Below are 14,292 nucleotides of genomic sequence, written 5' to 3' on the forward strand. Positions count from 1 at the left end.
ATATGAGATTTCTCCATATGAGATTGAGAATCTGGCAGTTTTTCAAAGCTGCCATGACTGAGAGTAAGGAACATTAACTGCAGATGGGCTGTACTATGGGCACAGCTACCCAGACATGGGCAGGGCCAGCTGCCTTGGCCATAGGGGTTGCAGCTCAAACCACCCTGCTGTGTGAATTCTGGTTCATGAGCAGTTGTGGCACACATGGCACAGAGCAGTACCTTCCAGTAAGGGGAAATACTAGAGAAATGGGGTTAGTAACCCCCCAAAGAAATCTGGGACATAAGATTGTTATCCTGCAGCTGCTGCACTACAGAATGCAGTACACAGGAGATCACTGAACTCTAGCAAAGTGTCTGTCCTTTGTCCCTCCTGTGATTGACCTAATACAATATTGTATTTTCCTTTCTGTTTTACAGTGAATGACAGGAAATATAATGGTGGGTTGCTTGAGTTCTTCATTTATTCCTCGGCAAAGGCATAGATGAAGTTTTGATTTTTAATGAGTGATCTCAATAGGAATGCACTTTGTGATGATCCACTGAGATGCATGAGATGACTTTCCACAGTATCCCCAATATCAGTTAATTTACAGCCTCTTCTTTGAAAGCATTTATAGAGTGTGATCAAGCAGTACATTTTGAGCAGTTGTTTGGTGTTAAAAAAGAAGCACCTAGATGTAAAGAATATGTTTCCAAATAAGATAATAATTCAAGGTCAGAAAGATCTATATCTAGACTGACTGCCAGTATGAAAATGGAAAGCAGAACAGTGCATTTGTCACCTAAAATGTGCTTTGTGAGTAGCTTCAGCAATAATCTGAGGGCTACTGGAAAACTTGTGGCATAGGAGTATGTGCAGGGCTGGTTCTGAGCAAAGTAACTGTGACATTTAGTAATTGAAAGCAATGAATCATGAAACTGGAGGTCTGGAACCAAAGGTGCTGAAGGTTTACTAATCTTTTGCTAATTTAATTTTAGGATAAATATTAATTGCTCATAATCTTGAATCTTTGGGAGTTCCTGGAGCTCCGAATAATCTTGTCAGTCATTTTGAAGTGGTAGATTAGTCAAGCCATAGAGCACAACACAATGTAGTCAAGCCTTTTAGTGACTTCTAAGTTTGAAAAAAAGTGTCCAGAGTTTTTTTCCAGCACTGCATCATGTAATTACATTGAGTGATAGTGTAGTTTTTTCAGGGACTCTAGTTCTACAGTTTTTACAGGGGCTCTTGTTTTCATTTTTTTTCTGCAGTAGTATTGTTTGAAATAAAACATAATTTCCAGGAGTTTAGAAATTTGGAATAAGGTAAATCAAAACGTTAAACACAGCAATTCAAATGTTAAAAGAGCCCTAAAATGTGTTGCCTATGCTGTTTCATAGGTTGAAATAGCAGGTGTCAGTGAATGCTTTTAATGTTAAATATATACAAGGTAAAATTACTAAGTGTTCACTCCTACACATTTTGTTGAAATAAAAACTAGTATGATGAGGAAATTCTTTCCCATGTTCTTCGAGGGAAAATAGAGATTAATCTTGTGTCCCTTGAAAGGAAGAAAGGTCAAAAAGGGCAGACTGTGTAGTGCTTAGCAACTTGTGTGTGCACTTGTGCTTGTAATGCAACAACATAAATGCACAGGATCATTCTAATGTGGCTGCTGGCATCAGAGGAAAGCTTCCAGAAAACACTTGGGGCATTCCTCCTAGGGGGGAATTTGCAGTTCTGCTGTCCACTGTCCCCAGGGAGCCTTCCCAGGCACTCCAAACTGCATGGAGAGTGTCTGCTTTCACAGCTCACCTTGCACATCCTGCGTGTTCCTGAACAGGCTGCTACTTTTCATCACCTTTGTATTAATAATCAACTGTTGTTTTGAATTTGACAGTAACAGGAGAGTGGGCTAGGAGTACCAAGCTGTATGAACAAGTAACTATCCTGGGCCAAACTATGCTCTCTTTCATGAAAATATTCCTCCAGAATGCCTGTCAGAGAGAGGGGAATGACTGCAAATTTAGGCTGTAGTTCCATCCTGACTTACTGACTTTTGTAGCCATTGGAAGTAACATTTGACAGCAATGCAATGGTTATAGCTATTAGCAGAAGAAATCTTGCCCAACATAACTTTCAAAGTGCTCTTCTGAAGTATTTTAAAATCGTTTTTATTGAGGTTATTTTTACTGTTTGTTTAAGCAAACTATAGTCAAATTCTTGGACCAATGAGGTCAGATGGTAAATTCCTGTTGGCTTCAAATGGGTGAGGCTGTCTCTGCTCAGATTTTCTGAAACCTGATTCTGGCTGAACTCCTTCCTGCCTTGGACAACTCCCCTTTTGCGAACATGTGCTAAGAGGACCTGCACGTCAAGCCAAGTATCAGATAGCGAATCACAGTTGCTGTTTAACATAGCCCTCCAGCGCTTTCCCCAGGCCACAGGACTGCCTTCTAGGAGTGGGATTTCACACCTTCCCAGTGGAAATACCTTACCTGGCCAGGGGGCCGGGAGCCATCTGCACCAGAGAAAGTGCCGCCAAGAGTTTCCGTGGGAAACAGAGTTTGGAAACTCCTGTCTGAGAACAGGCATGAGGGAGGGAGTACCTTTTCCTCCCAGAGGATGGTAAGTGGCTTTCAGAAAGCCTTTGTTCTTCATTTACTGCAGCCTGCCAAAACAAACCAGCATGCTTGGCTCTGCTGAATGATGTGTAGCACTGCACACAGGTTGCACTGTTAGAGACCACTTTGCTTACAGATCCAGGAGACACTTCTAATAATCTCCTCCTGCTGCATTTTTATTTCATTGTATTTTGTGTTAGTTTAAGATCACTTTGTTACAGCCTCACTTCAGCTGTTGGGCTTTTATTTTTATCTGTGTTATGCAGTTCTGACAAAGAAAAGGATATTTTTATATGACAGCCATGATGTGTGCTGTATTTTTCCCCATTCTTTAGAGTCAGTCTCTCTTCTCATCCAGCAGGAGAGAGAGATGCTCATGAGGGCCAGAAGCAAACAGCATCTTCCTCAGCCCCATAACCTACAGATTTTCAGCACATTAAGTGGGAACCTACGCTATTAGGAAAAAATTATGGAAACACAACTGAATCATGGGGCTCTCCTATTGAGAGCTTCCAATTTCATGTCAAATAAGCCAACAGCATTAAAACAAGGCAAGCAAAAAATTTAACAGCCAGGATGTCATGAGGAGAAACAGCTGAAGAGGATATGGTGTTGTCTAAAGCCCTCATATAAACTATAGTGCAAGATATATTCTTTAGGTCACTAAAAGTTTATACACCACAAAAGAACACTGCTCACAGGGTCCAGGGCATGAAATATTGTGTGGTCACTTCAAATGTTAGAAAGAGTTCCTCAAAAATAAATGAAAATTGTCAACATTTTCAGACTTAGTGACTACTAATAGAGCTGTGTACAATATTTCAGGTATTTCTTCTCCCACATGGCATTTTTAGCAGCACACATTTTCACGGGCACTCATGAAAAAATTATAGTGCACCTTCAATGACAGGATTCCTGAAACACCTCTTAGCACTGGGAATTAGCATGGCTTTATCCTCATACCACACTTCACCCCAGCAGCCTGACATTAGAGGAGCAGAATTGCTCCTGGCACTTGCTCTTCTCTTGTCTCCTGCCTGCCCAGTGTTCAGGGCTAAGGTTACCTAGGGCTTGGCTTGGGACAAGGGGATATGTGTGGGACTTATGTAGCACAAAACGTCTTTTTACTAAGAGAGAGAATTATCCATCCATATATTTATGTAGATATTTATGTAACACATGAATAAGTAAAATTTTTCACAGCTAACAAAGAGAGTCCCAGGCCTGATGCTGAGGATGTTTCACTCTATATTTTTATTTCTGCTCATGGATTTTTCTTTTCACAGCCCTCATGTTTTTATTTGGAAAAGCTATGCTACATGGGATCATTTGGTTTGTATATAACTTACAGGTATCACAATGTCTTTTTTCAGCGTCATTCATGTGCTCAGGAACTTGCACAGCCCTGTCCTGATGCATTTTGCCTGGTGCTCCTTATAGCAACAGTCCAGTTCCAGAAGGACTCAAGAGTCTGACCTCATAATGTGGATATTCATCCACAAAAAGATACAAGATGTTTTCTACACCTGGTTTCTACACAGCTAGGCTGTGTGTAAAGTTGTGTCCATCTGCTTAATTGTATCACTGGATAGTTTTATTCTTTTTCTATCTGTAAGTATGACTCTCTGCCAAACCAAACTACCCTGCTTGGTTAAGAACAAGGAATGAACCATATTCATTTACATTTCTCTTTACACCCGTGTTTTGAGCACTTTAGTGGATGTGCTGGTGCAGCGTGTCACGGCACAGCGAGGGCCAGCGGCAGTGGGGGGATGCCCAGGGCAGGGCAGAGGCAGGGCCAGGGCAATAGAAAACAGAAATAGTCCACTGTGACACCAGGGGCTTCCTGGCAGTGTGAGTCACTGTCTGTTCCCCAAAGCCTCTTCTGAGTTTTCCCTGGGATTATGTACTTTTGCCAGTAAATTCTGATGTGGCAGAGAGCTATGGCATGTACTGACCTCTGGCTTCAAGTCCTGGCCTCCAAGAGCAATTGAACTGGACATGTTCTGCCCATCAAACCTCTGCTCCAAGACTGTTCTGTGGTCTAGCTCAGGGCAATCTAATTTAAGCAATATATGTATTTGGAAATCATTGGGACTGCTAATTATCTTTCTGGAATAATATGAAATTTCAGACTGATGAGATATGAGGTCAGGCCCACTGCTAATGTAGGCACACACAAAAACATACCATTTTCACTTTGCAGAGAAGGGAACTACTTTGTCTAGCTTGTTTCTTTGACCTTCATGAAGCATTAAAAAACCCACCAGAAGGGACCTTTTTCATAATTTGAAAGATTTTAATTTGCCGTTTTTGAGGATATGTAAAGTTGTTTTATCTTAGTTGAAGATGGGTTTATAATATTACTTCTTGCTCCATGACACTATCAACATAGAACCCAAGAGTATATAAAAGATCTTAATAATATTTACTTCCAATGTTTTGGAAATAAAAAATATCAGAAAGCTAAGAGAAAATAGTAAAAGTAAGGTGGCAACATAGACTGGTTTCTTCTAAAGATGGCAAAGTTGGTGATTCATACTGTATGGAAAAGTATATACAGTTTTGTATAGTAGAAGGAGTTTTTGTTCTTGATGTTCAAGTTTGGAACAAGCATTTGCTTTGAAGAACATTTTTGAAGGAAAATTAGAGACTGATGATTAATCTGTGTTTACCAAGAACTTGTCAGACATCCTGGTTTACTCTTGCACTCAGTCACATTCCTACACATCCAGTTATCACACAGCTTTTACTGCCTGCTTAGGAGCAGCGAATTGAGCCTACCTCCAAAACCTTCTTGGTGAATGTCCAAACTTCTGGGACTTTCCCTAATGTTTTTCTTCACTTTCTTGCTCTATCTGATTTGAAATAAAAATTTTATAAAAGGCATCCTATATCTTGAATAATCTAATGAGTAAAAATTCCATCAAAACAAACATTGATGTTTAATCAGAAAATTTTGTAATCCAAAGGATATTATGGGACATAGTACCTGATACACATCCTGTAGTCTCCAGAAGGTCCCTTACAATCCTAACTTTAGTTTCTGGCTCTTTTTTCCCTCTTCAGTAAGAACTGAAGCTTTGGGCCAAGATTCTTTGGTCAGAACCAAGCTTTCCTATCCTATGCTCTGTCTTGCTGGCTGTTAGCTCCAGTGCCAATGCATTTTGTGCCTGTGTACATCAACATCTGCAGCCAAGCTCTCATGTGCTGCAGTATGTGCACCATTCCTCAAGCATGATGGGATCTTTCCCAGGAGAGCTGTATAGCTGTAAAATGTTTTGAATGCTCTACTTTTTTCCATAAATTAGGTTGTAACATCAGTACTTTTTGTGCCCCTCACACTGAACAAATTCCTTGTTATGATGTAGCAGGGATATTAACAGCCTGGTGCACGAGCAGAGGAGCAGGCTAAAGCCAAGAAAGGAGGGAGGATGTGAAAAAAATTAGAGCTGGAACCAAGTGTGAGTGCCATCAGTTCAGTCACTGGGAGGATTAGGCCTAAGACTGCAGTGTTAAACACATTAGCTTTGAACACCTCAGTAGCCCTACTGAATTCATTGAGGGTTTTTACTGTGATTAAACAGCTGGGTTGAGTCCTGGCCTAGGAGCCTCAGTGCCTGTTATTTGTCTAGGACACACTGAACGTTTAGTTAACACTCTGGAACTTCATATCATTAACATGGTTATTGTCATTTCTGTAGTTCATTGATCTGCAGGGGGGATTTCCTCCCAGGTCTGTCCCACAGCTTCCAGTGGCCATGAATCTTTGTTCCTAATATTTTTATTTTGTTGCATTTAAACACTAAAGAAATGGGCAAAACTATCAAAAACAACCCTTTAGTGTTTAGGCTTATTTTAATATTAAAGCTTTTTTTTTCCCCCAGTCCTTTCAACATTGTATGTGTTCACTTGGTGCATTTTAGCAAATTACTTTGCCAATCCCAGTTCTACACATCTCCCCTGCACACACCATTAGTGAATGCAGTTCCAGGAGGGGATTGTGCCAAGAGGACAGTACCCTTAAGAAGATGCTGATAGGAAGAACTTAGCCATTAAACAAAAATAGCATTAAAAAAATCCCAAGTAGACTTGAAAATCTCTGTCTGGGAGAGTGGGAAAATTCAAATTCTTCCCAGTAAATGATTCACTAACTGTAACAAAATACGGTGGCCAGTATAAAAAAAGGATTTTGGATCTGCCTACTCTTGGGTATATTTTAGGTGCTGTTTTGCAGGGGGTGGCAGAGTGTCTGTGTAACTGATGCTTTCTACAACTCCATTTCTATCTTTGGGAAGTTGGAACTAGCATTTTGGAAATCAGCATATCAAAATGCTGCTTCTGTCCCCTCGAATACCTCCTTGAATGCAGGAGGTCAGTACCACAAGGCACCGTGTTGGCACTGCACTGTGTGTAGCGCGGTGGTGAGTGGGGTGGCGTGGATGTGACACTATCACAGGGGTGATGTGGATGTGACACTCTCACGGGGGCTGTCACGGGTGCTGCGTGCGGTGCTTGTGACACTTGGTGGCTGGAGCACATCGCGTGCTGTGGGGATTGGCACTGGCACACGCTCTGCCTGTGACGTGATGGGCTATAACAGAGAAGGTATTTCCCAGTGCCTACAAGAGGAAATCCATGCTCAAGCACCGTTGTCAAGCCCAGCGCAGAAGCCGCTGTGCTGGTGAATATTTGTGTAATGAATTGTGTGCAGATTGTGTCCCTGTCCTTCCCCATGGAGGAGGACCCAGCCAAGCTGAAGACACTGCTGTGTAAGTACTGACCCACCACTGTGGCAGGAAATCTGGGTCAGGCAGAGCCTCTCCAGTGATCCAGTGAGTGGAGTGAAGCTGAGGGGTGGGAAGGGAGCATCTCCAGTTCAGACAAGGAGTTTTGGACCAAGCCTGGGCGCCCAAAGAGAAAAAGTCTCATGGCCATGGCAGATGCTGTGCCTCATGAAAACCTGCACCACACTAAACGTTAGATCATGCCTGAAATGAAAGATAAGTATTCAAAAGCAGGCACAGCAGAATTCCTGGAGAAATGGCTCAGCCATTCAGGAGGACACATTGCAGATAAGTTACCTGTGTAATCTAAAATTCATAAGAACATTCAAGAACAAAATTCATATTATGGTGTAAATTGTTTTACTCAAAGTACTATCTAGTATATAAGGTAAGCATGGTTTTGTGATAAAATTCTTTTATCCTGTTTTGCCCCCCCCCTTTTTTTTTTTACCAAAAAAACCAACATTTCTATATTCTATTAATTTTTCTGTTTCGGTAAAAATTTTTTATTACTTTGTCTGGTAGGCTTTCTTAAATTTATTCATTTTGCTTTGTTTTCTGCTATGAATCTGAACATTTGCTTAATCTATTATCAATAATGCTAAATATGCTTCAAGCTGAATACAAAAACTACTGAGATCCAAGGAAGGTTCTATAGGGGATTCTAGGAAAACCAGGCCCCACTTCTAGGGACTTAGTGTATGCTCATGCTTGGCATTCTAAGACTAGTGAATGAAAGGCATATGCATTATTAAATGTATTCAAATACCATTAATAATAAAGATTCATTTCCTTCGTGAACCTCAAATTCTGCCAAAGTATTGCTCTACATGTTCATTTTCATGACAAGAGCAGATATGTACCTGGACAGCCCCTGTGAATGTATCATGTGTATTTACTTACACACAAATCCTTAACTCTTAGGAAATAAATGTGGGGACACTCAAGACATCACTTCAAATTTGAAAAGTGTTGAGAGGAAGTTTCCTGAGCTGCAGGTATTCGGTGATATCCAAAACCAATGAGCCCTTTCAGAAGAGTTTACTATTAGTGATTTCTTTTCCAGTCTAAAGCCTCTGAAGACACATTTTAAGTTGTGAACTCCCTATTGAACTCAAATGAAGTGACATTCTCAGCTTCAGAGGGGCTGTGACATGTACTTACAGCTAAACATATGTTACTTCCCCTTTTGGATCAGGATCACACTCTCCAGTATTCCACACCCATGAAAACATGGAGTTTCTTAACTCTTGGTGCCTTCCAGTTAAGGAAATATCACAGAGTAAGACAGGTTAATTCATATAATTCACATGGAATTCATTAAATCATTTTAAAAAAAAATTAATGGTTATATTTAGCTTAATACTCAGAACTGTTAACACCCTGCTTTTAATGTGAGAGACTGAATTTGGAAAGAAATATAAAACACAGGTTTCAGTGTGTAGAATTTTTTATTTCCACAACTTAAGGATATTGTTAAGATCCATGTGCCTTTTTAAGATCTATTCTATCATTCAAATTCTAACCAGTGCTAGATAGCCAAAACCATTTATCTTTATTAGATTTTAGTGCTCTGGAGAAGTTAAAACAGGGATCTTCTATTACCCTTTTTTGTTTTTCTTCAAGAAGTAGTTAGAAGTAAAGACTAACTATGTTTCTGTTGTTGGCATTGAGATATTTGTTCATAAAATTAGAGTGTTTCAAATAAGAGTAAGCTAACTTTGCAAAGAAAAAACATATTTAATCTATGACCAAGACAGTTATTTGTATGTTTTTTCCCTCTTTCCCCCATTCCCTCCCCCTCTTCTTTTCTTCCTCCATCCACCTCCCCCAATAGGTGACGTGTATGCAGTGGTTGCAAGGGGACCATACAATGCTGGACATGATTGAGAAAAAGCGTTGCCTCTGCAAAGAGATCAAAGCTCGACAGAAATCAGAGAAAGGACTCTGCAAACAGGACAGCATGCCTATTTTGCCGAGTTGGAAAAAGAATGCTGGGACCAAGAAATACAGCCCTCCTCCTTATTCCAAACAACAAACTGTTTTTTGGGACACTGCGATTTGACAGGCCTGTGGAGAATGTCCTCTCCACCGTGTGGCACCAAGGACAGGTAGCCATCCTTCTTCAAAAGGCAAAGGCTCTAACCTCAGACTTACCTACATGTGGTGAACTTCCTAGGAAAAAACCCACTGGTACTGTGCTTTCCTGTAATCAAGAGAGAGATTTAAGTTTCTGACTGGATTAAGGCATACATAGTTATCCAGGATTTTTTTGGATCCAGAAGATATCAAAATGTAAATATTTCACCAATATATTGAAAACACTCAAACGAATACACTGTTTAAATATATAAATATATATATATATATATATATAAAAATTAAAAAATTTATGGAGAATTTTACTATATAATGTTACTGTTATACTGTTTTATTACCTATTTTCTATGTTCTATTCTACTGTTCACCCCCACTCCCACCACCACCATTTTATTTCTCTGACCTGCCTAGATGTGGCCTCTGTACAAAAGCATGTGGTTGTACGTGTTGTTGGAGAGGACAAGGTACAAAACAGCTCAGTGCTAGGGCTGTAGAAGATAACTAGAGTCGTACTTGTTAGACGTCCTTAGCTTGGGGGGTGGGATGGACAAAGGAGAGACTTCTGGTGGGAAACAGCAAACCTGCAAGCACTGAAAATGCAAGTGCTCAGTGCAGATGCCCAAGTTGCATTTAATGTATTAATTGTTCTGCATCTGTTTTCCCATAATGGTAACCAGATATATTGTCCTTGGTTTTATATGAACCTGTTACTAAAATGATTTGGCCAAGGAACTAAATTTTCTGCAGCAAAGCCTGCGACAGAATCTCTCCCTTGAAGACGTTCCTTTGACTAGCAGAGACCATGGTTCACTGTGACTAAGCATTGTGCAGCCCTTGGCGGAGAGAGCCGGTCGCTCAGCGGGTTGAGGCAGTGCCACTGCAGCCGCCGTCCCTGTCCACATTTACCGACGGTCCAGAAAACAAAGGCTACAAAATGTTTACATGTTTATTATTTTTAAACCCTGCAGCACATCCTTACCTATGCTGTGTCAGATTTCCTCGTGTTGTTTCTCTGGGCTGGATTTCAGAGCCCTTGAAAGGCTGTTGGGAAATCCCTCTTGATTTCGTGCGGTTTTGAAGCAGAAGCCCATGTAACGTGTTCTCCTGGCTATGCTGTTTCTTCTTCCTGGCTGCTTCTGGAATTGGCTTGCAATCCTGTATTATATTACACCCATTTTAACAGAATATTATGTCATGACCAAAGAATTATGACCTCCTGGTTTTAACGGGAGAAAGAGATGGCTTATGCTGATTATGAGGGTGAAATCTGTGCGGTGAAGTATCTTCCAAAAGGATCTGTTGAGGACGAGGGAAACTTGTACTGCGGTGGAGTAGGGGGGAAAAAAGATCTATGGCATATATTTTGTATATTAAAATTTCTATCTATGTGTCTAAAGTTTGGTAGTACAAAATTCCCTCTTTAAAACAATCATTTTAACGTTATATTCGCCAAGAAGAAAAGGTGTGTTGTTTGAAACTTCTTGTTATATTGGCTTTTCTTTAAAATTGTATTGACAGCATTGCCACAGCTGCAATTGCTGATCAAAAAAGACCAAAAATAACAAATTTTAGAAGGTTTTTGTAATCTATATTGCTAAAGTTTGAGTTTCAGTAATGTTTTATCAGTAGTAGTTTCTTTTCAGCCTCTGAAATAAAGTTTTTAAATATTTTATAACTAATTAACTAATGTATATTTTGATGTCCAAACTGAGATTTCTGTAAAAGATGAAGTGTGTGTTTATATGTGTGTATGTATATTAGCATTATCGTATATGTATATATGCATATGTGTACACACATATACATGTATATATGCATGTATCTATATATACCCATAGATGTGTGCATACGTATATCCACATACGTTAAATATTGGTGTGTTATGAATATACAAAGGCTGGAATAGGTACAGAGTTGAAATGCAGATTTGAAGACCCCCTCACAGCCAAAATGACAGAAGACATGAAAAAACCCAGAAGCTGTGAGGGAATCTTTGAACATGTTACATCCAAAAGACACCAACTGTTTATTCTGCTTATTCTCTTTTTTTCAAAGAAAGAAAATGGCAGAAGAAAAACTCCAGAGATCTCACAAAGTTCCAGAATCTGCTAGAAAGAAGACAACTTGTTGGTCATGAAAAATCTGTTGAGATAACAGATTCATAATTCAGCAAGTGCTCATGCTTTTTCTTCCTTGTAATGTGGCAAGAGAAGAATTTTTCATATCCATGTGTGAAATACTTAGCTCAGCCCTTTCCCCCAGCTGCACAAAGTCACTGGTGACAAAATGCAAGCCGGCTTTCACTCAGCTCTGCCAGTCCTTGTCCTCACTGGTTTCCTCCTGGAGCAGCTCCTTTAAAGCCGGGCTGCCAGAGCGGCACTGGCAGTGCAGACCCTGGGCACGCCTGCTGGGGGAAGGCTGTGTCAGTGCTTGGTAGTGTTTGTTCATATCGTGTCCTTTCCATATCAAGATGTAATCAGAATAATGATCAGGGAATTGAAGCATTCTTGTCCTAAGCTCACTTGCTTGTACACTTAGCCTACTGCAAACTCCTTGTTTTGCTCTTATTGCTCAACACTGTTTATGTTGTCCTTCCTAAATAACTGCCCACGTGCTTCCAGACCTCCATTGTATCCCATGGAAACAATGGCTTTTTGTTTTAAAGTGCGGCAACATGAAAAAGTAAAATATAACTTAGCACTTACCTTCAAAGCACTTTAGAAATGTGAAGTGAACCTCATGCTTGCAAGAGCCGTTTTACTGCGGAGGGACGTGAGGCTCAGACGGAGTAGTTTCCAAAGGTCAGGGACAGAGGCAGAGCAGGACCCAGGCTCTGCCCTCTCCCGTGGCTGCTGGCCCACCCCATGGCTCGAGTAAAAGGCACATCGTCCTGCCGAGAGCTGCCACCACAATGCTGTCAAACATTTCCTACTTCACCTCTTGTCTCAGCAGCTTCTGTGTCACAGGGTGAATGACAGTGCTTAGTTACACACGGTCATTAAAGCTGTAGTTTGTATAAATATGCAATCTGTATATACATACAGATCACATATATACACACACTTATGGAGACTGTATATATGAAATTGTTTGGTATGCACTTATTTTGCTTTAAACTCCTGAAGTTAAACATTATAGTGTAGCAATTTGTGTAAGGTGCACTGTGATTTCAAGAAAGCACAGTAAAGTCACAGGTCTTGTTATTCTTGCACTAAAAATGTGTTTACGTATATTAGCCAACGTATGTCTACTTTATCTCTTCTTTTGACAAATTAAAGCAGATGGTATAAAATAGTATGGGGTTTTTTTGGTTTGGGTTCTTTATTTTTAAGTGGACAATGGCACTATGTTTTTAAATGACAGGGTTTTTAAATAAAATGAAATCATTCTGTGTTCATTCCAATGTACTACATTTACCAATATCTTGAAACTGAATGTCATGTTGCTTTTTTTTTATATATCATTAGAAATTGTCAGGTATGTGCCTGAGATTGTGTAGGACTAAGGAGTAGCTAGAGGCTAACTGTAATCATATATTATTAGCCGTTTCTATATACACAGTATAAATACATATTAATTTTCTTTTCATTTTTGTACGTGATTTTTTTAGGTAAGATGTAATTAAATGTACTTTGATACTTCTGAAGTAATAAGATGTTGTTTGAAGATCAATTCTGCTTTCTTTAGTGCATTGACAATATTTTACAATAATTTAGTGCTTATTTATTTGTGCTCCGGTGTAATTATAATAAAAAGCAATAGTTTAAATATTTGGCTGTTCATTTTCATTTGATAGTTTAAGTTTAGAGACAGGTTATTCGCTAGGGATTAGCCAGAGATTCCCGGGAAGAAAAGTCAAGTCATAGATGTATATTTATAGCATTCCCTAGGCACATTTTTAATCTTACCATTTGTTGGAGGAAATTAATTAATTGCTTTAATAGGTTAGTATTTGCAAGTCATGCCTCATTGCATCTAATGCCATGAGTGCCATCCTCAACTAAATCCTTAGAATAAGATTTCTCTGAAGAGCAGATAAATTTTTGTCTAAGCACCTTTCACAGTTTGGGATGGCAGATGCTCACTTCAAAGACACCCCCTTCAAAGATCTGCATTTGCAGAATATCTCCAAATGGGAGAGGGATCTATCATACTCTCCATAAAGCTCTAAAAAATCTTCTCAAAAGTAAGTATAATCTTCCTGTTTCCAGACAAAAGCTTTAGTCCCATTAGGATGTAAAACTCAGCCCTTGAGAGGAATTCCACAACTTTTTAAGAAGACGTCCTCCCTAATATTTTTAGGAAGGCATTTTTTAATTTAAAAAGGTTTCCAAGGACAAGTAAGCAAGTAGTTAATAAAGAACCCAGTAAGAAACAGTTATGCTCTAGCTGTGGCACTGAGACCGTATTTCTCTCCTTTCATGAAAAAAAGCTGCCTCTAATATGCAAAAAAGGTCTTATACTTGTCTGTACAGATCTGCATGCAGAAGTGCACAGGGGGAGGAAGCTTTTGCTTGTCTTCAGCAGGAGCTGCTTCTGGGACAGGTTGCAAATGATCCAGAAGGGGCTTTCCAAATGCTTCTCTGTACCAAGGGCCACCTGCTTTCCCCAAGGCACAACCTCTCTCCTCAGCAGCAATCCCATTGACAGGACCCATACATAGGATGAAGAACTTTGCTACCTCTTCATGCTCCTCTTCCTCTCCCTAATCCCTGACACAATGTTCAGAGAGACTCATGCTCTGAATCAAAGTCTAGTCTTTTTCTCACAGGCTCTATGTTTTGCATGAAGACCCCATA

At 39.9% G+C, this 14,292-nt stretch overlaps 1 protein-coding gene across 1 annotated transcript in view; it reads left to right on the forward strand.

Moving 5' to 3' along the window:
• Window positions 1-9,724, forward strand: part of NYAP2 (neuronal tyrosine-phosphorylated phosphoinositide-3-kinase adaptor 2) — a 133,433-nt gene extending 123,709 nt beyond the window's left edge. Inside the window, exon 7 of the mRNA XM_005527038.2 lies at window positions 9,231-9,724. Within this exon, the coding sequence (XP_005527095.1) occupies window positions 9,231-9,458 (228 nt within the window). The 3' untranslated portion in view covers window positions 9,459-9,724. The remainder of the gene's footprint in view (window positions 1-9,230) is intronic.
• The last annotated feature ends 4,568 nt before the right edge of the window (window positions 9,725-14,292 follow it).

Source organism: Pseudopodoces humilis, chromosome 11, assembly GCF_049639895.1.
Source record: "Pseudopodoces humilis isolate 2021_Gansu_Grassland_sample_001 chromosome 11, ASM4963989v1, whole genome shotgun sequence".
NCBI classification, from domain to species: domain Eukaryota; kingdom Metazoa; phylum Chordata; class Aves; order Passeriformes; family Paridae; genus Pseudopodoces; species Pseudopodoces humilis.